Genomic DNA, 26,241 nt, shown 5'->3' on the forward strand with positions numbered 1-26,241 from the left:
TGCTCATATTCCAAAAATTGTTTGTTACTCCCTCTCAGAAGGTAATACTTCCAGATGTGTGTGAGTGTGTCACACAGTGTCATCTGTGGTCATGAAGCTTAAAGCTGAATGCTTACATGAAAGTCTTATTTCTCTCTGTGTGCGATGAAGCATGCAAAGATCTGCTTGTGTTTTGTGGGTGTAGACCAGAGACTATGAAACTAGGATGGATTTATTTAACCCAAACATCACAATTAAATATATACACGATGCGTAAACTCAAACTAACAGAACAAACCTAGACCACGCACAGCTTAGACACCCTTTGGTTGGCCTTTCGATGAGACGTATAATGCTTGATGATAACTCTTATGAGGGTCGGGTCTCAACATTTTAAGTGAACATATTGCCCCGTTCAGTAACTGACAGGGAGTGTGAGAGTGGCGCTGCCAGCAGCAGGTGGATGGTTTGGTATCTGTGGCCTCAGTGATAACATATCAGTCATCCCCCAGTCCTCAGTGAGCTGCCCCTACCCTGCAGCTCACCATAAAAAAAAAAAAAAAAAACATTTTACATATTTACCACTGTGCTGTGTTTACTGTGAGGCATTTTAAGCAACGCGCTGAGGAACTTGTACTTGGAGGATATTGCGTTTTATTTTTGGTAGATTTATAGATAGATTCTTTCGCTTTGAGTGCTGTCAAAGAACTTTCCCTAAAAGCTCTAATCTGATCAGTACGAGACATGGCCACAAATTCAAAAAGAAGCAGATATATCTGGTTCACTGAGCTGGATAAACTGGATGTAAACAATCACAGTAGCCCCATCTGTATCACTACAATCCACATAGATGTATGATAGCAAGACAGAGACAGAACATTTATAACATCACACAACCAAACAACTTATAGTTTGGTTAAATGTTTTCATTTACTAATTTACCTAATTTTAAAGGTCATTCTACGCATCAAACTGTATTTATTTTTCAGCTATACTGCTGAAAAGCTATACTTTTATACTGTAGATTGAGAGTTTCCAAACACACATGACCATCTAAAATTATTTCGCTAATAATAACCCCTTAATAAGATAAATGCCAGCAATAATATAATACAGATGCAACTGTTCTGCTGTGTAATGACATTTATATTTTATTTTGACATTTTAAGTAACTTGAAGTTTTACGCTTCATATTAAGCAAGATTTTTACTTATACTTTGAAAGGAGGTATTTTTTTAGATTGTGGTGACCCTACTGATACGTCTGCTTAAGAAATTAACCCGAATACTCATGAACCGTAGCAATCAGCGCACTGACAGAAACACCAGGGCGTTCTGAGCTCATTTGTCATCTCCAGCTCACTGGCTTTGGGTTTCTGTCTTCTTCAGAGTAAAAAGCAGCTTCCACGTAACATATGACTTTTGCATTCAAGTGCCACATCAGAGTGGAAATTTAATGCGTAAATTGCCCTTCATCAACACACAAACATTGCAGTGTCATAGATACAAACATGATAAAACCAGGTGTAAGTGTTCCACTTTAGATGAATATTTGTCACTTCTGTGGAATGGGGGGATTTGCATACCTGCTATGTTCAATTACACTGTCAAAGTGGAGCGCTGCCTGTACAAAGAGGCTATTATAACTGAGCAGGGGAGTACAATAACACCAAAGAGAAGGCTTTGCTGCAGACAGTTCACTGAGGTGAGCGGATGAACCGACAATTCAAATGACTTTTAAAACAAAAGCCTTCATTACCCTGGTAGGTTAAATGACATGTTTATTATTTCTTCTGCAAAGTTCAATTTGGTTGACTGGTATAAAGTCTGCAAATACAAAACAGACCCATAAAACACAGAGAGAAGGTATAATTTCACATCCTGAATAATAGAAGAGGCATAGACAGGCCTGTCACATCTGATTTGTGTTTGTATTTGCAATGGAAAAAATAACTTTCCAGCAGAGTGATTTTATCTGACAAACAAACTAGGGCCCGATCAAGATAGTTATATACATATACCTTGTTTTCTAATGAAAATACAGAAATAAACATACATTTCAATTCACCTGACATCCAGAGTACAAACACGTATGTACAAATTCACACCAATAAGAAACAAGCAAGCATGTTGTTTCCTGAGTGTACAAAGGTGCCTGCTTTGCATTTTTATACCAGTGTGGGCACCATGCCGGTGTTTAGGTGGTGTGTGTAGGGTAGGGAGGCAGAGGGGTGCAAGGGGGATGGTGGTGGGATGAGGTGTGGTGCATGACTATAAGTCAGGAGAGTCCCAGGGCCAAGGGAAAAGGGCCCGCCATTGTCATCCATTGAAGATGGCTGAGTGACCTCTGTGAACTGCTCCAACATGACTGCCTTCTTCCCCTTCTTGTTCTTGTTGGAGACTTTTCTGTTGCGCGTTTGAATGCCGTCCTTCTTCATGGTGAGGGGCCGATTGACCTGTGAAAGGAAAAGAAAGGACTTAAGTTGAAGAGCGCCTCTTCCTTTGCGAATAATATAGTTGTGAATATTTGCTGAATGGTTGACTCACATTGTGCAGTTTAAAGTAGAGTCCACATGCATTACACACAGGCTCTCCATTGGCGTTGCGTCTCCACAGGGTTGTTGTGCTGGTGTGACAGTTGGCGCACATTGTACCTGCCCGCTTACTGACAATCTGAAAAATAAAAGCGGCGACAGTTAGGGTTTATATATTTCTTGGACCCATTTTTCCAATCGAAGGCCATCAGTGGGCCTTACCAGTCTTTTCTTGGGTCGGATGAGAGGTCTGTTTTGACCATTCATCTTATGGTACAGTCCACATGCATTGCACAGGTAGTGGCCTGTACCATCGCGACGCCACAAAGGGGTGGCTGTGGCTCCACAGTTGACACACTCTCTGGCCTCTGTTCATGATAAAAACACATAAAAAACATTGGATTTACAAATGCCCTCGAAATAATTAATAAACGGACTGGTTAATATTGCATCATTGAATAAAATCCTATCTCACCACATTTCACCCAATTAGTTTCAAATACTTTGCTGATACAAAGTTATCTTGAATAGGTGGGCATTCAAATTTCCAAAATTTGACCTGGAGATTGATGGTAAACTTGATCATCTACATTTTTATCTCAGGTTCATCTACTGAGGAAAGTCATATGATGTGAATGAAAGTTCCACAGGATTCCCCAAATGGACCTGCTGATGAGATGGTCTTGACTGCTAGGGTCTCAGCGTAGTCTCACCTGGAGTGGATATCCTCATCTTGTTGCGGAGCTTAGGAGAGTATGAGGGGCTGATCCAGGCCCCGGAGCTGGAGTAGAGTGCAGCAGAGCTGTACTCCTGTGGACTGGTCATGTATGAGCTGTAGGGGCTCAGCATGTGTGGATGGGAGTGGGTTGATGGTGTGTATACATTCCCAGCAGCAGGAGTCAGATTCAGAAAGCTGCTGCTGGATCCTGACCCCCCCAGAGGACTCAGGCGCTCTGCCTTTAGGGCCTCCTGAAGCCGGGGGCTCTCCCTGCCATCTCTGCCCGGAGAAGCGTATCCATCTCTGGAGGTTGTAAAGGAGGAGGTGACTCCGGGTGTATAGAGGGAAGTTGGGGTGTGTGAGTGCAGCGATGCCTTGGTGAGAGTACTGCTGCTCCAACTGCTGGCTGGGGGGTTGTAGGGGGAGCTCAGAGAGTGGTTGGCAGTCCCGTCCAGCATCTGGAGGTTACTGATGAGGCTGGGTGAGGTGAACATCTGTCGAACTGTGGGGGAGGAGCGGGAATAGTCAATAAATAAATTGGCTCATGATTGAGACGGTGGCTGTGAAGGTGATGACAGTGTGTCGGAGCACTGACCCGAGCTGTGTCTGTAAGTGGAAGGTGCCCGGCTTGGGTTAGAGAAAAACGAGGGCAGGCCAGTGTACTCTGCATCCTGGCTGGAAAAGTAGGCCTCCCCATCTTCCCCTGGAGGCAACAGGCCAGGCTCAGCGGAGAAACTGAGTGGATCTGAGCTGAGCAGGGCTGGAGACACCCAGTGGGACTGCTCTGAGGAATCCTCCATGCTGACTGTGATATACTCAAGCTGCACCAAACACAAGAATCTGGATGTCAGAAATCAACATGGAGTTTTTGAATAAATGCATCTTTTCAGATCATTGTTTGGTTCTCATTGGTAATGAGCTGGCTATATTAAGTAACAGCTGCGTCATTTAGAAAACCTCTGATTGGAGCAGGTACATCATCACCCTTAACTTCACTTCATTACAGCCAATATAAGTTCAAGCTGTGATGGATAAGATCTCTCAACAACAGGTTTCTTTAAACTTCCTTTTCTAGGATCCTCATTTGACTGTGGTTGAAAGTAAAAACTAAAAATAAATGGGTTTATAAATGTAGCCATGCAACCAGTGACCCAACAGTTACTGAGTGGCCTTTCAATGTAGGTGTGTCAGTTAGAGGAATACAAAAAATATACGTCCTCAGGGAGGGTGCAGAGTGGACAAACAGCTTCACCAAAAATAATAGCAAGAAACTTTTAGTTGTGTTTGCAGGCAAAATTCAGTAAGTGAGCACGTTAACTTCAACAACCTGCACTCTCACCTGCACATCTCAGATTTTGTGACATTTTCACACCAGTCTTCTTAACCTGGGGCTTTTCTGAGGAATTGTAACTAGTGCTGGTGTGTTTCAGCAAATATTCATTTTCCTTGAGAAAACAATTAACTTTAAAAACATCTGGCAGGTGTGACAGAAAACCGTGAAAGCTCAGAGAGTGTAGCAGTCATATCGGAGCTGACACTGACGCTGACAAACAAGGCCGCTTCTGCTCCATATCTTTAGAGGAAAGAGAAGCGGAAAGACAGGAGGCTCAAAGTCTCCGATAAAGTGTGAGAAAATCTGATAGATGGCATTGTTGTAATGCTAAATATATCCACCTCCACTGATACAACATAAACCTGACCTCAGAGAGGAAGACTGCATGTGATGGAGGGACGATGGAAGAGCAATGTGCTGAGGAGCGGAGAAATTGAAACAAGTGGAAATGATAACATTTGGACTGAATGAGTTTCAAGAAATCAAAATTTTACAAAGAAATGTCATTAATTACTGCAGTCTTATCTTGTTTAATTGTGAATGGGTATTTACACAGATATAGTAATTATACAGTACAGGCCGAAGGTTTGGACACACTTTTGTATTCATTTGAATGAGAACGTGTGTCCAAACTTTTGCCCTGTACTGTACAGCTTTAAAATAAACATATTAATTTGATAGAAATTGATTTAGCTCAAAGACAAAGTTAGAAAATTCATCAGAAACAGCTGATTCAGATTTTTGCAAAGGAAACTGAAAGCTGAAGACTTCACCTCTCATATCTGTATAACTTTACAATCATTAGATATCAAATACACTGGAGTGATATTTAACCATCATCAGCAAAAGTCTTAAATGTTTAGTTTTTTTTTCTTGGCAGATGAATTAAATTAATTTCTATACTGGTGTTATTAGAGGAGAATCTTATGACCAAAGGGGCAGAGAACATGGATGGGGTCACCTACCTGAGAGGAGGTCACAGATGAATGAGCAGAGCTGCGGGACTCCGAGTTAAATTGATGCAGTTAGGTGGACGGTGGCACAGCTAGAGTGTCTACCTCAGCATAGGCTGATGGCTACAAGAACAACGTCCCCAAACAACAGCAAAGTTCAGGGCTAAGAGACAGTTCGTGGGAGGGGTTGGGGGACAACTTTTTTTTTTTTTTTTTTTTGAAAGACACACCTCTTTTGTCCAGAGAGAAAGAACTTATGAGTGCAGATCAAATATGCTGACAGTCTTGGATTTAAAAAGATAGTGACAAGTGTCATTTATTCCTGAAATAACATCTTATCAAAGGTTTTGGGATTCTGAAGCATGTACGAAGGGAAAATGTGTCTTGCTTTAAATCTTGGTTCCTCTGCTTTTCCTTTATAGCTGTGTGCTGCAGTGTAGTATTAATAACATGTTTGTATCGCTGATGGTTTGCACACAGAAAGCTCCACATATAAAAAGGATATCAGCATATCAACAAACCTGAACAATTATCAGACAAGTGGGTCAAGCTGGTGCGAATGTTATGTGATATTCATTTGCAGGATTTCATGTTTTTGCAGCTAAAGATATAAATGTAATGCTCAGGATGTGATGCAGCAGTTCCAGCAAGAGTAGTCAGCTCACACGATGGGTGCTTTTTGTCTGTTGATGAAATGTGCATACAACCCCTGATAAGACTGAGCCCACATGGAAAAGACTTTGACAGACATTTGAACAAAGCAAATATAAAATGCAAAGACTCAACTTCTTTGTGGTCCAGCGAAGCTTATAGTGGAACACAGTAATGCAAATTGCAAGGAGAGCTGCAATCATGGAGGAGAGATATGGTCTGGACACAGCCTGGCTGCACACAGACCGCCACTGTCCCAGTCATTTGCTAGTCAAAGCAGTTCCCCAACTTTCCTCTCTCTTTGTTCATTTACAGTTTTCAGGGAAATCAGGAGAGGAAAACAGTTAGGAATAATTTGGTCCTTTTTTTATTTGTACCACTCGATTTTTAAGTACCTACAGCTGTTAAGCTGAAATTAATTCATCATAAGGCTGGTAGCATCAGTTACCCCAGATGCAAATCAATAAATAGGCCTGGCACTAAATTGTTATTGGGGAATGTGTTCCCTTCAGTATGGCTCTGTTAGTTGACGTTTGGGATAGATTTACTATTCTGCGACAACAAAATATGTGTGACACTGTTTGAGATAAAAGTCAGCATGGTTAGGGGTCAGAAAAAGGGCAACTGAACCTTTGGCTGGATGTGTCAGGAACCACAGCAGTGGCCTGAAGTGTCACTATCAGCTTTGGAGAATATGCAGGATTACAAACTTGCTTCAAGTTCCAAGTTCAAGTGAAAATCTGATTTTTAAGTAGTCACTCGTGTCCACGTTGACTTATATTTTGACACCTGGCCCTGTGATGGGTGTTTGATTTATATTTAATCAGTTTCTAAAATGAATGGAAGTGTATAGGACTAATCAATCATTGTCCCAAATAAGGCAAATCAAAACAAAACATGTTTATTATCACCCCTTAAAGCTTCATCCAGCTTTAGCTTAGTGACAGGATGTGGCATTCTTTTGCCTCTCGTTACTGCATTATCAGTAAGATGGCAAGGAGGAATAGATGGAAAATAAAAATGATCTGCAAAATTGCTGATATAATTTATTTGTGACACCTTGGTTTGCGCCCTGGCCTCAGAAAGGATGCGCTGAGCTGAAATTTTGGTGGTCAGGTGTGCTGGGAACTGTCTAATGTCTGCAGGGGTCAGCGTGTCTGTCTACATGAGTGTGTTGTGTGACAGACTGGAAGCCTGATTCATGTCCAGTGCATGCTGGGTGGACAAAATGCCCTGAAGAGGATAAATTGAGAGATATGGAAAGGTGGTTGGTGGTGGTGATTTATTGACAACTTATCTACCCAAATTATGGCTCTTGTTGATTGGTTGCATGCTTCTGTCTCCACACACACGTTTTATTGAGAAAAACTGAAAAGCCATGCGCTAAGCTACACAGGGAGTGCAGCAGTCTGCGTCAATTTGAGCAATATCATGAGTGAGAGAGTGAAATGAGTTCTGCTTGGCAGTGTAGACAGCTGGGCAGGGATGTGGCTGCTGCCGCTGTGTGAGTGGGCTGCTCTGCTCTGATAAGAACCTATCAAGATGAAAGAAAGAGGCCAGGAATTACAAGCCTGCCGCTCACTGTCACACAGCAGCACAGACCAACACACAGACCTACAGGACATTGCAGCATGTCTGTGGTCACACTCACATAGGTCTCTGTCCACACACCACACATGCATATAGACACACCACCCACACACACACACACACACACACACGCAAACGCATGCACATGCACACAAATGCCTTTTCTGTTGACAGTATCTTGGCAGAAGTAGTTTGATGTGACACTGGAGTGTCTTGTTGTGCAGTTGGGAGGTTGTGTGAGTCTGTTCTAGCTGGTGATGTATGGTGTTGTGTGTCACCAGTGGACTTTGGGGACAGCTTTCTAATTCCCAAGAAACACGCTTCTGGCTAGGCGGTGGTCTTATCTCTGACATGCAGGGCTGCAGTGACATACCCAGGAGATCTGTCTTTCTCTGTCTCTCTCTCTCTCTCTCTCTCTCGCACACACACACACACACACACACACATACAACCAAAACTCTGTCCCCTCTATTCTCCGTTGCTCTTAAATTTGAGACCTTTTTATCAGCTGACATTTTAGTAAAAGACAGTCTATGAAGTTTTGTTAGCACATTGTGTTGACCTGCACATGATGTTTTGTATAGCAGCAGTGTTATATGAATGTGTCTCTCTACAATGACTAATGAAGTCAGGTAGCTGAGTGGTCAAAGCTTGTTTCACTGACTCGGTGATGTGGTAGCCTCATAAATTGCTGAATTTGTGAAATCTCAGTATACTGGTACTCCTCTGACACTCTCAAGAGGACATACATTCAAAAGTGTGTAAGTTGACATGTAGATAATTGTGTTTTCCTTAAATTGCTTATTTTTATTTGTTTCCGAACTTCATAGCCATGTCTGGATCTTTTCTGCTCAGTTATAATCTTGAAGACGTTATTTGAACCCTTTCACTTTCAGCTTATGTAATACTGCACATTAGATTTAGTTCTGTGTTCTGTTTTCCTATGATCCGCCAAATGTAATGATCATTTCTAGAGCATCACTTTTGAAATTCATCCTGACATATTTGTTATATTCTGAAGCTTTGGTATCTCCACTTAATGATAATCTGATGGTTGACTCATTCATCATTGAGGATTGTTGTGGTTCTTTGGTGAGATTTATGGTGTTTCATTCTCTTCAAAGCTTCATTTTATTTTGTTTTGTTACAGGCTATTGATGACTTGACTTATTTTGCTGACTTCAATCGATTAAAATGTGTCGACACTACACAAACTCAGCCAGGCTGAAGAACCTGGAGGTAAGGTGAATCACCTGAAGTCTCTGCTGCCCCCTAGAGATACATTTTAGTACCTCATCTAATCTTTAATCGATTCCATCTATTCTGTGTTTTGGGGTCATTCTTTTTAAATCTTTTTTTTTCCCATTTTGTATATCTCCTGATATGAAATCGACTGTATAGTTTGGTTCCGTTCCAAGAAGAAGAAAAAGCATCTGTCATTTTCATGCTATCAAATGTGACATTAGCTGTATTTGCTTCATTCATTCATTCATCTTCTACCACTTCTCCGTTTCCGGGTCACGTGGGGTACTGGAGCCAATCCCAGATGACATTGTGTGAGGGCGACGACAGGGCCAACACACAGAGACAGACAGAGACCAACAACCACTCACACTCAAACCTACAGATAATTCAGAGTTATCAGTTAACACAAACTTTATGTATTTTGACGAAAAATATAAATAAAAATCACTGAAAACATAACTTTGGAGACTTTAAAAGATTATATGTTTATGTGTTATGTTTATGTATGTGTATGTGTATACACACACAGAGACAGGGGCTTATATTTATGACATCCGTAGTTTCAATCATTCTGAAAAAAAAAAAAAAAAATTGGTACGACGTTGCTGGAGGGCAGATTTACGAGGAGCACCTGAAGGCAGCATGGGACTATGTGTCCCGGTGGAAAGAACAGTGAAGATGAACGAAGGGAAATGTCCGGTGACCCTGAAGGTGATCCTCATAGGAAACTCCGGGTAACCTGTTTAAAACATTTTTGCTACTTTTGTGTGTCGCTCCGTCGACAGTTGTTTTACTTTCAGTTTTGGGGGACATTGTCAGGTTTACACCAGCGTAAATCTGACCGAGGTTTTTGTGTGTCGCTACTGAGTGAGTGTTGACTTTGCGTTGAAATTGAGACCAATTTGAGTGCCCTGTTCCTTTACCTTGTTGTGTTTTGTGTGTGTGTGTGTGTGTGTGTGTGTTGACTCAGGGTGGGAAAGTCCTCCTTCATGAACAGATATGTCAATCACCGCTTCACCAGCATGTACCGGAGCACCGTGGGGACAGACTTCCTCTCCAGGAGCGTCAGCACGGACGGAGGTCCGGTCACCCTGCAGGTGCCTCCTCTGCCCGGCTGTGTTGGGAGTATTTGTGTTGTCACGTGAGTTCGTTGCTGCTGCTGCTGCCCTGTGTGTGCTTGTGTTTCCTTGAAGTGTGTTGTGCTGTCAGGGCCACCGTAGTGCGATCCCAGTGAAACACAGCAACATGTCCACACCCCTGTCATTTGGAGAGTTTGTTGTCATCACCCATCCTTGTGTGTGTGTGTGTGTGTGTGTGTGTGTGTGTCAGATCTGGGACACAGCTGGCACAGAGAGGTTCCAGTCTCTGGGCACACCACTCTACAGGGGAGCTCACTGTTGCATGCTGGTCTTTGATGTCACATCCAAAGACAGTTTCTCTGCCTTGGAGGGTTGGAGGAAGGAGTTCCTGGTCCAAGCCGACCTCGATGACCCCTCCGACTTCCCCTTCATTGTTCTGGGAAACAAGACGGACCTGAGTAACAGGGAGGTCAGTCAGAGAAGCTGTTATTCACCATTTCATTTCAGGACAAGAGACAATCAGACACCATTTCTGCAGTGCGCTTCCGATATCCACAACAGTTAAAATCTAACTATGACCAAGACAAACACCGGCAGCACTGATCTGAAGGGCACACGGTCTGTCTGTCCGAGCCAAACACATGGAGTCCCACAGACGATACAGATGTTGTCATTACATCTGCACGAGAAATAAGTCAGTCGTTTTAGGAGCGCTGAGTCAAAGCCGGCACTGCTCATCCTACAGATGCTCGACCAAGTATTTTCAAATCAAAGTATTAATGTAGAAATGTTGTTAAATGTGTGAACATAGTTTTTAAATAGAATGACTGAAATTACTTACTATTTATGACCAAAAACCATTAGGCAACAATTCAAATCTCTTTAGGATGTTGCCTCGGAGGTTGTTTCCTGATGATATATTTTATAGACTAAAAGAAGATTTGATGAAGTTCTTAGTGTTAGACATGCGCTAATAAAGAAACTCTTCTCAAGAGAGTCTTACCACAAACTGACAACTCATTACCCCATGAGCTATGGTGTAAATACTTGCAGTTGTACAACAACCCTAAAAATCTCAAGTTGTAGAGCAACAGATTGTTGGACCTATGTGGAAAGTCAATTCAACTCTCTAGTGCACACAAATGCAGTTTCCGTCTTTATTGTGGAGCCTGATTTGGGACATAAATAGGATGCTATGACTGCAGTGTTTTTCCTCTTGCAGGTGTCAGGCAGCAGAGCTAGGCAGTGGAGTGAAGATATTGGAGCCGAGTACTTCGAAGGAAGTGCTAAAGAAGATTTAGATGTGGAAAAGCCATTTCTGAGAGTGGCTCAGAGAGGCTTACAACAGGTGATGACCTTCATTTCATGTTTTCAATATCAGAGAAGAAAGAGAAAGACTGTATGTTTAACATGTTTATTTTTTGATGATAAAAGATACATTACTCCCTACAGTACAAAAAACACACATTGGAAAATACAGGACATTTCCAGATAACCTGCAAACAGCCGACAGAAACTCGCAACACCTGTGAGTGCTGAGAGCAGCACTCGTCCCAGTGTGGGAGGGAAAGTTCAGAGAGACCTCGGCACTGCTGATGATGACCTATCTAACGAGGGTGCAAAAATAGTGACCCAGCAAAGGTACTATGGAAGGAAAGGACACAATTGTATACCACATGGAGAGAGGAACAAACTCATTAAATGTATTTTCTTTTTTTGAGAACCTTCAGCTTATGGTCTAACTTAAGGCATCACTACTAAAATACACTGCTTTTGCATGCATGTCTAGTTTTGTTCAACAGACACACCGACACGCACAAAATTATGAATGCATATGAATAGAAAGTTTGCTTCTAGAAAGAAATTGGGAGAAACCACAAACATAAACCAAGGTGCGAGCCAGAAAAAAGGCGGCAAGCGGAAACCTTGGCTCTGATCTTCCTTCCTGGCCGTTACCGTCACAAATGAATCCGCCCTTAGAAAGTAGATATACACTCATGTCCAGTCAGAAACCTCCTCCCTGTACAAGTTTGTACCGAATGAACCTAGCAGTGATCCAGACTCCTACAGTGAATCAGCTCAACAGAAGCAAATTAGAACAATCAGGGAGACTATATATATTTATATATATATTTGTTTCTTTTATAAGTAAAGACACAAAAGGCAATCAAGAGATGACCAACATGTAAAAACAGTTTGTTACAGGTAATTATATAAAAGGCCAAGATGTTTTTTTTTTTGTTTGTTTTATTCTTGCTCTATGAACGAACTAATTTACAAGTGAGTACACTCCGGCTATGTAAGCTTTCTTCCCAAGACATCCCCATTCAAAGACATACGGGTTTACACATCACAGTTAGCTTGCACACCATCTGTAGCCTGAAATACAGAGCCGTGGAAGGGAAAAAAAAATTAAAATTTATTAAATGGATTCACATACATCAATAGGATAGGGAAAATAGGTCTACTAATATAATTTGCCATTCTAAAAATTAAAGAAGAGGTGAGACACCACATTCATGAGCATAAAAAGCGTAGGACAACTGATTGGGATATTAAGGGGGAAAGGTATGAAACGATCCGATGTTATCCACATACCCCATGAAATTCCTTGTTTGGCAAACAAAGCAACACAAGAATTGAGTAAACAAAGTAAAAACTCTCCTCTCCTTGGGTCCACTTCAAAGTTCCCTTCAGTCCTATAACCTCTGCGGTTCTACTTGGAACAAATACAAAAGTCTCTCTTTCATGACCATCTGTTAACAACAGGAACATACGACCAACTGAACGAAGATTTTTAAAAATATAGTGGCAACCTGAACACAGCCACCCATCTTCCCATGAACACAAGCTATGGGGATGAACAACAGTTAAAAAAAGTGATGTCTTTAAAAATGCACAACATACACATACACACAGGAGAGAAAAAAAAAGCTTAAAAAATACAAAAATAAACTACACAAAAGATCTTCTGCGTCATTGCTTGCTAATTTTTTGGGAAGATTTTGCAAGATTTTTTTTCTGTGTGCTGCAAGTCTCAGTCCTAGCAAAGTCTTGTCATTCTTTCTCTACAAATCTCTTCCTTTGTCATTCTCTTTTGTCCACATCGAAGTGTCAGCCACCAGTCCTTATCTTGGGGTAAAAAGCGCACAGTGATGACATTACCAGGAGACTTGAGTCCAGTACAGTGACTGTACAGACTTGGTTCTTGATGAAGCAAATTTGTTTTGAGAAGGAAAAAAAAAAAAAAAAAAAGGAAAAATGATGTCCTCTTTTGTTGAGGACAAGTGCTTTATTTGTTTCCATACTGAATTTTCCTCTCATCTAGACTAATGCCTCCACAGCCTTTTTCAACACTGTACATCATTTCATGTAGTCTCTTTCTACATCCCCCCGGGATTCACAAAACAAAGACACACACACAAAAAAGAAAGGGGAAAAAAAAGGTAACATGGCGCTCACGGGCTGGCTCCCAGTTTGTGAAAGATGTAAATGCTTCTCTAAAATGCTCAACTACTGAAACAAGCCAAAAATAGATGTTAAAGGATGGAAAGGGATGTGACTGAAAAAGATAATGTGCTTCTAAGTTTGTGTTGCTCTAAAAATAGTACGACCAACAGAACAAGGAAAAAAGGAGGGTTTTTATCTACAGAAACATCTTTCAGATTGACTTTCATCTTGGCTTCATACAGTTGTTCTGCCTCCATTGCTGTCTTGATCTGAGACTTGAGTGGAAGATGAGATTAGGATGAGGATGAAGAGGTGGAGGAGGGGTGAAGGTCAGTCTTCCTGATAAAAGGACAGCGAGTGGAAAAAGGACAAAAGACTGGGAGGGGTCTCTGGGCAACCTCACTGGTCCGTCCTTGCTTTCTTTGGACCAGTAGCCTTACTGTAAAGTACACATAGAACCACAATGAGATTTACATCTTTCATTCATCTGTGCAATGATCATGCAGTGCCTGTGGGCATGAAACACGAATACTGTACTTACGTATCAGGAGAGGTGCCTGGTCTTTTGGGGGCCGGTTTTGCAGAGGCAGCATCTTTGCCAGACTCTACAAAGCAGAAAAATAGTTCAGATACCTCCGGTCTTCTGCTAGTTAACACTCATGCACCTACAGCACCAAGAGTTCATGATACACAGTTCTTACCTTGCAGCCATCGAACTTGGGTGGCTGGGCCGTAGCCCTTCTCGTTGCGGGCTGCGATGCGGAAAATGATGGCTGGCTTGGTGGTGTAGTCAATGTGCGCGTTGGAGAGGCTGGACGATTGCACCAAGCATGAGGGGTTGGGTCCACAGTACACACGCATGAAGGCTAGCTGGGCAGGGGTGGAGGCCTTGGCTTCAGCAGTCTGGTTGCTCTGGATGGCCAGGTACACCGAGTATTCAATTATCTTCCCTGATGTCACAGAGGGTGGCTCCCATGTCAGGTGGGCACCATCTGGGCTCTGCAGAGAGACAAGTAAGCAATGTTCATCAGTGAAGCAAAGCATTGCTCATGAGAGACAAGCTGCTGTTTTGGTTTGCACACACATATGCGCATACAAAAAAGACAGAATGAAAAACATGCTTCACTGGTATGTTTACCTTGCTGATTTTGATGGCGCAAGGTGCCCCTGGGAAGCCTGGTAGGCAAGTCTTGAAAGCAGATATCTCAGAGAAAGTTCCACGACCACAAGCGTTAATTCCAGCAACACGGAATTTGTAAGCTGTTCCTGGCTGCAGCTCCATTTTCTTCATCTGACTGTAGTCCGGCATGATGCCAGAGTCATCCTAGCAAACAGCAACAAAAGCAGTTAGTGATGCACTGGGCACACCAACATCAAGCCGTCTGAGCATGAAGGAGGACACCTGAGACACTTACATCTCCTTGAGAATCATCTGCCGGTACATAGAAATGGGTGACAACCATATTTGTCACTTTTACAATTCCAACATCGAACCATTGGTTCTCTTTCTTTACAACAGGCTTTACTGGGGTTGGCTGAGGTGCTTGCTTCTGTTTGGAGAGGAAAAATGTACAATCAAATAAAAATTACTATTTTTCTCTTTACATGCCTGAATAAGCCAGATCTTCACTAATAGAATGACTCACCTCTCCCTCAATGCCATTGGCGACTTCTGCGAGAGCAGCTGCTGCTTGCAGCTTGGCGGGACTTGCCACTGACACCGAGGGTGCAAAGGTGCTTGAAGGAGCAAGTGCTGTGGAGTGAAAGGAATAACAGAAAACTGTCAGTCTCTTGAATTAAATAACATCTAAAGTAACAAAAACTAAAAAATATATATATATATATCTTACTCTCAGCAGTGGTACGTGGCAGCAGAGATGCCACAGCACTGGTGACTGCAGCAGCCATCTCATTGTGTCCGTTGCTCTCGACAGACGGGTCGTTGAGGCTGTCAGCTGGGGCGAGGCCTTCAGTGGGCAAGCTTGTGTCCACGGTGGCCTGCTGGGCTGCAGCCTGAGCCTCCTGCAGCTGCTGCTGCTGCTGTACTAGTGCTGCGAGCTCCTGCTGGGTCAGCATGATGGGGATGTTGGTGGGTTGCTGGCTCTCTCCAGCAGAATCGCCTTCATCTGTTGACGTAGAAAACATTGGGAAATTCATTAATAGTGGTGCAATGACAACATCATTGCTGAGGTTGGAGCAACTTCTGGTTCTTTTAAAGATCATCCAGTTTTTAATTGTGAGCATAAATTATTCAGCACTTCCTGTCTTTCCTCCGATTTACAAGACTTTGTTGCACAATACCACTGTTAAAACATGGAAATGTAATAAATGTATAGAAACATCCAGCTATACAAGATCATGTTTGAACTCACTCATTACAGCCTGCTGAGCTGCTTGGAGGACAGCCTGGATAGCAAGGGCCTGGGCTTCTTCAGTGGCTGCTGCCTGAGCTGCAGCTTCTGCTGCTGCAGTCACAGCCAGCTCCTCATCTGACAGTCCTGTGACCATGAGTGTGGTTCCCTGACCCTCAGACATCAGCTCAGAGGGCAGGTTCAAGGCTGTCGCTGCTGTGGCTTCGCCCTGAGAGAATGGATTTCAAAGGTTACATAAAATGACTAAAAATGCATTATCCCTTTCAAACTCAATATATTGCATTTACTTCTGCTTGTGTCTCCATGGGAGTAGCTCCCTCCTCTGCAGGTGCAGCTTCTGCTGATGCTGTTTCATCAGTTTGCATTTGTTCCTCCGTGGAGCTGGCAGCAGTACCAACACCTTCTGTGATTGATGAAATTGACTGGAGAGACAAAAATAATTTGACACATAAATACATTTTTTTAAGATAAGTTTCTTTAACAGACATTAGCCTCTAGATTGTTAATATATGCTATCCTTACGGGCACAGAGGGTCCAGGTGCTGGTGTAGACTGAGTGACGGTCGTGATAGCCCTGCCCTGGGTGGTGGTGACCATGCTGGTTGCTGCAGTGGTAGAGGCCACTTCTGTGCTGCTGGTACCTTCAGTTCCTTCCTCTGTCTGTTGGGCTGCTGGTGATCAAAACCACTATTTAGGTTTGACTTAATTCCCCATTTGTTTGGCTAAATATTAAAACTAGGCACTTTTCTATCAATGAACAAACAAAGCTAGCAAACCATGTAATGTGATGCAGCAATATTTTTTTTTTTTTTTTTTTTTACATTTTTTGCAGGATCAGTACCATTTTGTTGTAATAGACTTAAAATTTATTTTAGTCAGTGATTAAAAAAAAAAAAAAAACTGCTGACAGTCAGGATAAATAATGGTGTACCTGTGCCTTCGCCTGTCTCCATGCTGCAGGTGGCAGTGGTGGCTGTATTGGTGGTCCCAGTCTCGTGTGTTTCACAGGGTGGGTTGGAGCACACCCTCTGGACCAGGCCTGTAGCCGTGCTGGTCTGATCACCTCCCATACTCGAAGTGGCGGTGGACGGAGTGTTGGTGGTCCCCGTCTCATGGGTTTCACAGGGTGGGTTGGAGCACACCCTCTGTGTGGTGCCCATCTGGCCTGTGTTCATGTTAGATGATGCCTGGGTGGCTGTGTTGGTTGTCCCAGTTTCATGGGTCTCACATGGTGGGTTGGAGCACACTTGCTGGACCCCTCCCATATTAGCGGATGCTGTGGTAGCTGTGTTAGTTGTCCCAGTTTCATGGGTCTCACATGGTGGGTTGGAGCACACTTGCTGGACCCCTCCCATATTAGCAGATGCTGTGGTAGCTGTGTTAGTTGTCCCAGTTTCATGGGTCTCACATGGTGGGTTGGAGCACACACGGACTGCTGACATGTTCGATGAAGCAGTTGTGGCTGTGTTGGTTGTTCCTGTTTCATGGGTCTCACATGGCGGGTTAGAGCAGACCTGCCCTGCTCCGATTGTGGCAGAGGAGGTGGTGGCTGTGTTGGTGGTTCCTGTCTCGTGTGTTTCACAAGGCGGGTTAGAGCAGACCTGCCCTGCTCCGATGGTGGCAGAGGAGGTGGTGGCTGTGTTGGTGGTTCCTGTCTCGTGCGTTTCACAGGGTGGGTTGGAGCAAACCAGGGTGACGGTTCCAGAACCCTCACCAGCTGCTCCAGGCTCAGTGGAACTGGGCTGCTCAGAGGTTGGTGAAGCCAGGATAGACACTGGTAGATCCTGCACTGGTTGAGCTTCTACTCCACTGGGAGTTGTGATCAGTGTCACCTGGGTGGGCTGGTTCTGATGAGAGAGCAGCAATTTTAGTTTAATTGTAGTTTAAATCGTTCAGCACATTTGACTGAAATGGTTTAATTCTTGCAGCTGTGTAAATTGATATTTTTATCAATGAATCATTGCAGTCAATTCAATTTCAGTCTTTCTTAGGCTGCAATTTAAAGGTGATAGTACCCACTGATGCCATCACTTGACATCTATATGAAATCAAAAGGTTAGACACAAAGTTAAGAACAGAAAGCTACTGGGTCTAACCTGCACCGTGATGGTAGAAGGCGGCAGTGCGGAGGCCGAAGTCAGGCTTGTCTGAGCAGCCGATACAGTTATGGCAGCTGGGCTGATGACCTGGCTGGACAAGGTAGCAATGGTTCCCAATGTGGTGATAGGAGTAACCAGAGAAGCATTGGAACTGTCCACTGCGCCTCCTGCCAGGCTGGTAGAGACGGTACCAGTGACTGTTCCAAGAGTTGTGACACCTGGAAGAGGGATAAATTCCATTAAATGAAAAAGAAAAGTAAATGATCTATTGTAAAATGTACCAACTTCAAAATCTGTGTTGATATCCCATTAATAGATTATTGTTTCTCTTACCAGTAGTCCCCTTGACAACCAGAGTGGTGACAGTAGGCTTTACTGCAGACACTGTCACTGGAGTAACAAGTCGAACACCACCCACTGTGCTCATGGGCATAGTGCGCAGAATAGTTCCTGGCTGTCCAGGAGCTCCCTTCAAAACCACCTGTTGACGCAATCCGGGATGAGTGTTACATAATATGGCCATAACATATCCCTCTGACATGTAAAAAGCTGCACATCTGGAGTTTACCTGTGTCAATCCTTGCTGGCCGGCTGCAGTAGCAAGTTTAGGCACAGCCGTGATGATTTTTCCAGGTGTTCCAGTTGTCATCACCTTTGTAGTAAGGATTGTGATAGGTGTTTTCATGCCTGCACTGCTTGTCACGCCTGCATGGAGAAAAGCATAAATGTCTGAAATCAAATTTCACCTGATGAGGTCAACTCAATAAGCATTACTACCCAAATTCCAAACTTTGGTTGATGGAAACTTACAAATAAATCTTATTAATTTTCATCTGAGCCAATGGCAAAAATGTTCCAAGCCATGTCAGTGACATTGCAGGAATTTTTCAAAGCAATTCAATGCAAGATAAAACATCACTGCACCGCATTTGCCATTCTGGAACATCAACTAAAATACAAACAGATAATGTCTTTAAAATATTCATCCAGTTTGAGTTTTGTTCCTGCTCTGGGATAAGCATGATTATAACAAACCTGAATAAATTCAAGACTGGTGAGGTTTGTGTTTACATTATAAACTTAAGTGAATTTAGACCTGTGGCTCCAGGCTGGGTCATGATGGCTGACATGGGGATGGTCTTAATGATGGTGGTGCCCTGCTTGGTAGTGGTAGGAGAAACGCCGCTGATGTTGAGGATAGTGGGCTTATTTCCTGTGCCTCCTGCCTGTGAAGTGGTGATGATAGTTGTGGGCTTGCCATCTGCAGAGGTCACCAGCTTCAGAATGGTGCCGGCTGGGAGAGGACCCTTTGTCTGAGGAGAGAGATGCATGTTACTCAAACCATTTGGAGAAAGGCATCTGGCGCCTGTCTCAGGAGTTTTAAGCTACCTCCTGTTTTTTCCTGCACTCATGCAGATAGCTGACCTGTATGATCTGTGTGAGAGGGTTAGTGGAAGCCTGGCCTGTGACAGCTGATGTCTGCACTGGCTTGGTTTGTACCACAGACATCATCTTGCCAAGGTTGGAGATCTGCCGACATAGGAGAGAGACTCAAGTTCATGAGTCACCAGAGAACATCGGACAGTACAGGGACTGCAGAGGGACGGTACACCACTAAACTGGTGGCTCTTAGAATCATCTCTAACTGATCGACAATCATGCAGATCACTAACATCATGCTCCCTGTTTTGTTAATAAAGTTCTCCAACAGTCACTGTAGGCCAACCTTTACTTCCTCCCCCACTGGTTCAAACTCAGTGCATGTTGTCACCATCTTGTGACCCACCCCAAAAATAAATAACAGACACACTGAGTGTGACAACCAAAAACACGTAGTATTTAAAGCATGCATGTGAAAGCACCAAAGGTGCTCTCAGACTGGGATGTCAGTATTATGTTTTGCTAAAGAGTCCTGTTTTCTTACCAGAGTGCCACTGCTGCCCATGGTAAGAGGACTCTTGACCAAGGTGATGGTTTTGGTGACTCCTCCCACCACAGTGGTTACCACCTGGGCCTGCTGGGCCACTGTGACAGCACCAGACTTATGCACAGTGATGATCGGTCTGGTGGTGGTGGAGGGAGAGGACGCAGTTGCTGTGCCCACCTGAGCTGCAGCAGTCTTCAGCATCCGGGTGGCTGGATTACTGACCTATAAGAACAACGTTAATTTAACAAGTGGCCCTTAGAATGTACAATTAGAAATATACATATTTATAAAAAAGCTTTGTACCATGACCGGAGTAGCCACTTTCACCGTGGTTGAGCCGGGGGAAACTGCTACTGTTTTGAGAATAGTTGCACCAGCAGGGACATTGAGGACAGTGCCTGCAGAGGACGGTGGGATCTTCTGTGTTGCTGCAGCTGCTGCAGCTAAAGCTGCCATGCCACTCATCTGAGGGCTACTACCAATTGGCTAAAAACAGAAAAGCAACAATTGCTGAAAACATTTGTTCATTTGATGGGTAACCTTGTACAATGTTGTAATGAAGATGTACAAAATTGTTCATACTGATCCTTGGGTTGTTTGAGCAGGCACAACCATTCGGACACCTGGAGGAAGAGAAGTCACAGTGACAGGGGATTTCCCAGGTTGGCTGGGGCGGACTGTGACAACAGATGTGCCTGTGGCTGACTGTTGAGCTGCAACCTTCAAAACAGCTGTAAAGTAAAGGAACGAATGATTAGACTTTATGCATGTATTTTCAGTTCTTCAGCTTCCTCATGTGGTGGCAACAATGGGCAAGAAAGAATTAAAAAACAGAAGTCATTGGCCATTAGAGTAATACCTGTCTGTGGCAGGCTTTGAGCAGAGGGTGCTGCTGCAGCCGGGGCAGGGCTCTTAGGAGAGTTTACGGGCTGTGAGGGAGTTGCGCTCATGGCTGGTGAGGCTGCAGCTGGAGTTGCAGGGATGTCATACTTCTGTAGCTGCAGCAGGTAAGTGTCAGCAGTGGATACTGCACCCCAGCTCACTTCCAGAGAGTTGGTGTTGGCACGGACTAACTGAACCCGGGCAGGGGCATGTGGCCTCTCTGGAAAGGGGAGAAGGGGAGACAAAAAATTTTTTTAACAAAAACATTGTTTGAGAAATCTGAAACACTCAAGTCAATCTCGTGTTACAGCACACTTACCTGTTTCCAGGTACCAGAGGTCTTTACAGCAGACTTGGTTGTTCCAAGCTTTTCGATAACCATCACGGCCACTCCAAACATAAAGTCTGGAATTGATAGCCACAGCACAGTGCCCAGCACGGGCCCTAGGGATGTTGTCTTCAAGAGTATCCATCAATACTGTTTCCCAACACATGGTATCTAAAGGCAAGCATGTGGTAAAGTAACATCACTGAGGGGCATAATTCCCAAATGTTATTAAAGTGAAATTCTGTTTAATAAATATATATATATATATATATATATATATATATATATATATATATATATATATATATATATATATATATATATATATTAGATATATTATATATCTAATAATATATATATATATATATATATATTATATATAATATATAATATATATTATAAATATATTATTATATATATATATTATAAATATATTAGACAAACCAAGATTTAGGCAGGCAAGAGTGTTTGTGCACTTCCACTCCTTCTCATGTGTGGCCACTTTGACATCATCCATTACCAGAGGAACCCATCCTCCAAAAACATACATCCTGCGGTGAGAAAATATCATCTGTGAGATGTTGCTAAAATGAACAGCCTGATATACAGGAAGAAAACATTAAAAACAGCATTCAGTGTCAGTGGCAAGGTGACGTAGTGGTCTCACTTGTTTGTGATGGTTGTGGCGGAGTGCAGACTTCTGGGAAGTGGGGCTGTGCCACTCACTGATGGTTTGTTCCACGTAAGGGTTTCTGAAGACAATGATAAGGAGTAAGATGTTATACAAAAGCACCCACACATAGACTTTTTAGGCCCTCTACAAAGTCTGGCACTCTAATTCCGATGTAAATGTTCAATCCTGTTTTGTCTGACTAGATGTTAACAAGTGCCAGTAGGGCTTTCATAACTTTAGTGCTGTTATTTTTCCATCTACACTGAAGAGACCTACCGATATCAAGTGTCCACAGATCTCCAAGGCGACAGCCGCTCATCCCACCATAGATTATCAGGCGTGATTTCCTGCTCGTCTTCTCTGTGTAAACCACAGCAGTGTGGCTCTCACGGGGAGGAGGGAGAACTCCGTATGTGATTGGTATATCCCATCCAACCACACTGGAACCAGCACGAAGCTCAAGTGTGTACAGATCATTCAGGTATCTGAGATTGAAAGACACAGTTATTAGCCTTATGTTGCTGGTTGAGGCAGAATTTCATGCATAAGTGGGCCCTAAGGGCTCCAGTCGGCAAAACAACTGTACCTGGGAATGTTGTTTTTTGGATCCTCGCTGTCATTAGCTAACCCACCAAACAGGTAGCATTTGTTGCCAACCAGAGAAAAACTGTGGCCAAGACGAGGACAAGGAGGGGGTCCATTTTTTGGATTTTTTGCTTTCAATTTTTTCCACTCCCATCTGCTGGCCTGTAACATTGTTCAAAACAAAATATCAGCTAATAATGTCACACCAGAAACTCCAAGGAACAAGCAAAGTTTTTCTAAGAAAAATTACTTGACGTCAAAACTATGGCTATAAATTTACACATCTTCCCCCAACATTCCTTTTGTCTGTTGAATTTACTTTGCCTGAAAATTCATCTAAACTCTTTCCTTACATCATCAGAAGCAGAATATTTGTAAGTAACAGGCAGCTCAACAAAGACATGGCTGGAGATTTACGTGCTGCGTGATTAAGGAGCAGAATAACATCATTAGCTTGTTGAAAGTATGGAAATAGTTTTCACTTTGGGAAATTCCCCCCAAAGTCTGATAAGAGAAATTTTGCAAACAACTAAGGAACTGATATAGAAGCATATACAAATTTTTGTTTTTCCTCACTATTAATAATTACACCAATACTAACTAGAGCTTTCATTATAAACAATTTAATTGAAATTTTCAAAAATATGTAACATATCTGGAAAACACAGGTGTGATAATTGCATAAGGTCAATATATTGGTTGAATTAAGTCTATGTTCAATTAATAAGCATCCAACTATCCTACGTGCAACTCAAATGCAAAATTTCTCCTATCAACAGCTTACCTGCAGTTCATAGAGATCGTTGCTGTACTTTCCGTACTCCACCATTCCACCAAACACCAGCAGTCTTGTGCCATCACAGACAAATCCATATGCTGCACAGCCAGGGGGTATATCGCCACGAACAGCCGGGATAAACCACTGGTTTGTTGCTATATAATAAAGCAAGGACAACCGAATAATCAGAGGTGATTTGCCAATGTATAGCAAGCTTAATGGAGATCACGCAGACAAACTTTGAGTCAGAGAAGTGCTTAACCAGTATAACCTAAAAATTCATTCAATAAACATTTGAATATAAAGACAAACATTAATTAGGGATGGTGATACATGAAATAGATTAGTTCAATTTGTCTGTTCTTATTGGTTTCTGTGCTGAAATTGGGGCAGAGGATATGCTTAAACCAACCAGCATCATCCATTTTATTTTAGCCCGCCTTTTTTACATGCATTAAATGCCTCTCTCCAGCAGAGGGGGCTATTATTGATCACATACGGACCTGCTCGGCCTACTGAGGCCTATTCAGTACTTAGTTCTACACTTCACCAATCGATCACTAGAAATTAAATTATACAGTTTTACTGGGGAAACTCGTTTTGAAAATACATAATGTGGCTTCGCATTAGCCTATCTGCGAAATTGACATAAGAAATAGTGTTTCCAAGTGAAAACAGTAGGTTACGCAGAAACATGTAAAGTTACACTTACCGGTGTTGTATACGTGTAATTCATCCACAATTCCTTCGTTTCCACCGCCAAACACAACCATGAGCTCCTTTATAGCCACAGCTCTGTGTCCATGTCTGGGCCGAGGAACAGGACCGGACCATCCGAGGACCCGTTTCCACCGCGGCTGCAGAACCGACGCCGTGGTCCCAGACACCGCGGAGCCAGGGGCAGACATGACTTCTGTCAAATGAAATGATAAATAAGCATAGATCCTATCCGATAAAGTTATTTCCCCACGTCAATGGCCACAGAAACAGGGCAGCAGCATCTGCCCACACTGTGTAGCCAACTTCTGAAACTGTTGGTGCGGCTACAGCGGCTTAACAGCTAGCCGTTAGCTCTGGTGAGCGGAGACCGTCAACCCAGATATACATGACGGAAATAAAAGATTTCAAGAAACTGTTGGTTTGGAGTCCTGCGTATCGGATTGGCACCGCGGTTGTAGTAAGAAACACGAGAAATCTATCTCCCCAAACCAAGTTTTATCTCAGTTCTATCCGACCATTGAATTCAATCCATGGAAGCAGCCATCTTGCAGCCAAACAAACCCCCGCTAACGCTGCTGCCAGTCTGAAAAATGGCGGAAGCGAATGAAAAAGAAAAATACACGATAGCCAGCCAACCACACCGGCAAAGAAATACACAAAAATAAAGCGAAATTCAACAAATGTGCAATGGGCTAATACAACAGAACAATGCACCGTTGCAAAACAGACTTTATTCACAGTTATACCCGTTAGCAAGAGTCGGCTATTTTCATGCTTCTGTGGGAGTCGCCATATTGTAGCTAGCAAGCTTAGCATTTGCTGCAACCCATTAAGCGCAATTATTGACATTAGAGAACAATTCAACCTTATTCTAGCGACGGTGGGTGATGTGGAAATCACGCTTCTGAACCCCCGTCGAACAATTGATTAAAATACACAAAACGTTTAAGGACAGTCATGGTACCCGGGCGGTTTCTGGTATTAGCAGTACAACGTTAGCAGTAGCGGCTAATTGCTCAACATAATTTGCCCAAGCTAAGCGCGTTAGCTGCGCGGCTAGCATCTGTCAAAGCGTCGCCAAATTTTACAATTAAATGCAATGTAACTCCACGTTCTCCTCACATGCATAATTTACCTGATATAAATGTAGTTGCAACAAGACGCTTAAAGGGTAGCTAAACTGAGCTAAACCGCAAAAACAGAATGTTATTTTGTTTCATGCCGTCTCTGGAAGCAGCCATCTTTTCGACGATCGGCCTACATTTACAGCTCCCACAAGAAAAATGGCCGGGCGGTTTGCCACAACAAAACATAACAAACAGAAAACGGCTTGCATATTTTAAAAATCTACTTACTTATTTCGACGCAGTAATTGCAAAAATGCCGGTATGTGGTCTTCTCTTGTGGTAATAGTCCAAATTCATTCGATTTGTGAAGAAGTATTTCCTCTCATGCCTGCCTGGAAGCTGCCATCTTCTTGACAACCAGAGGCGGAGGAAAATGGAAGAGAGTTGGCGTCACCCAAACTAAACATGGCGACAGAGACCCGCTCACCAACCATTTCACGTAAAAGCGCATTCACGGTTTTTGTTATTAGTCATTGTAAATCCACGTAGGATGCTGTATATAAGATAATGCTTCTGTGAGTACTTGAAATCTATATAAAGTGAAGATATCGAGAGTTTCAGCAAATTACAACAAGTTGTGTCATAGTACTGGGCTTATTGTCCCTTAGTAAAGATGGCGACATCCGGGCTGGAACCCCCTTTATTTTAATATTGCAGCTGATGCTGATTTTATTTCGCTCTGCACCCACTTAGATATGCCCCTTCTTGCAAAATAATACTGAATAAGAGCCAAATTGCAGATTTATCGTTCACGTACAATGATATTGCCACGCCCACACCCACCATCAGTGCGCCCTCCACTGATAACAGGACTGCACTGCCAGATAACGCCATCAGCATAAGCGACAAAGTAGTCCCTCTGCATTGTTTTTAGTCAATGAATGCCCTGCCATATTTCCCTCTTGGCTTCGTCATAAAAATACAAGAAAATGGTTCTTAAGTGTTTAAAATGTTGGGATATTTTTGATTGTCTTTTACTTGTCTGATTGGTTTTGTGAATGTTGGAGGTGATTTCTATATATTTTTTAACTCGACTCAACAGAGTCCAGCGTGTGCATGTGACCCGAACTCAACGATTTTCGCGTAGATATTTAAAATGACACTTCTGGACACATATAAGATGCGGAGGGAGAAATCTGTAGCACAGATAAAAATCCGTTTTGATATTATGTACTAACAGTATCACAGTGTTTGATTGGGGACACCTCGGTGTATGTTG

General features: G+C 42.9%; 3 protein-coding genes across 6 annotated transcripts; 1 reads left to right on the forward strand and 2 right to left on the reverse strand.

Moving 5' to 3' along the window:
- Positions 1-1,742: 1,742 nt before the first annotated feature.
- On the reverse strand, positions 1,743-5,649 carry gata1a (GATA binding protein 1a). The gene is made up of 6 exons (XM_029502096.1): positions 5,529-5,649; positions 3,826-4,051; positions 3,226-3,732; positions 2,735-2,880; positions 2,526-2,651; positions 1,743-2,434 (listed from the first exon to the last, which is right to left on the reverse strand). Exons 2-6 carry the CDS (start codon positions 4,028-4,030, stop codon positions 2,147-2,149), a joined length of 1,272 nt encoding a protein of 423 aa, XP_029357956.1. The 5' UTR covers positions 4,031-4,051; positions 5,529-5,649; the 3' UTR covers positions 1,743-2,146.
- Positions 5,650-8,230: 2,581 nt separating this feature from the next.
- On the forward strand, positions 8,231-13,487 carry LOC115043315 (ras-related protein rab7). 4 transcript variants are annotated; one of them, XM_029501650.1, is made up of 6 exons: positions 8,231-8,518; positions 8,908-8,996; positions 9,973-10,143; positions 10,332-10,550; positions 11,304-11,429; positions 11,516-13,487. In XM_029501650.1, the coding sequence occupies exons 2-6, from the start codon at positions 8,952-8,954 to the stop codon at positions 11,618-11,620; spliced, it is 666 nt and encodes a 221-aa protein (XP_029357510.1). In that variant the 5' UTR covers positions 8,231-8,518; positions 8,908-8,951; the 3' UTR covers positions 11,621-13,487. The 4 variants fall into 4 exon arrangements, with proteins under 4 accessions (XP_029357510.1, XP_029357512.1, XP_029357509.1 ...); XM_029501652.1 differs by having other exon boundaries at positions 9,973-10,099; XM_029501649.1 differs by lacking the exons at positions 8,231-8,518; positions 8,908-8,996 and adding an exon at positions 9,614-9,736 and having other exon boundaries at positions 9,973-10,099.
- hcfc1a (host cell factor C1a) lies at positions 12,198-25,384 on the reverse strand. Its single transcript, XM_029501648.1, is given in 28 exon segments — positions 12,198-13,970; positions 14,073-14,136; positions 14,233-14,530; positions 14,670-14,855; positions 14,947-15,081; positions 15,178-15,284; positions 15,382-15,731; positions 15,900-16,111; positions 16,191-16,325; positions 16,426-16,574; positions 16,835-17,750; positions 18,000-18,220; positions 18,336-18,483; positions 18,571-18,707; positions 19,099-19,315; positions 19,428-19,532; positions 19,927-20,151; positions 20,233-20,415; positions 20,512-20,759; positions 20,762-21,031; positions 21,131-21,310; positions 21,584-21,690; positions 21,807-21,891; positions 22,089-22,297; positions 22,399-22,559; positions 23,182-23,330; positions 23,888-24,088; positions 25,251-25,384. Coding segments are annotated over 27 exon segments (5,433 nt in total). The 5' UTR covers positions 24,084-24,088; positions 25,251-25,384; the 3' UTR covers positions 12,198-13,930.
- Positions 25,385-26,241: the final 857 nt, after the last annotated feature.

The sequence above is a fragment of the Echeneis naucrates genome, chromosome 5 (assembly GCF_900963305.1).
Source record: "Echeneis naucrates chromosome 5, fEcheNa1.1, whole genome shotgun sequence".
Lineage (NCBI taxonomy): Eukaryota > Metazoa > Chordata > Actinopteri > Carangiformes > Echeneidae > Echeneis > Echeneis naucrates.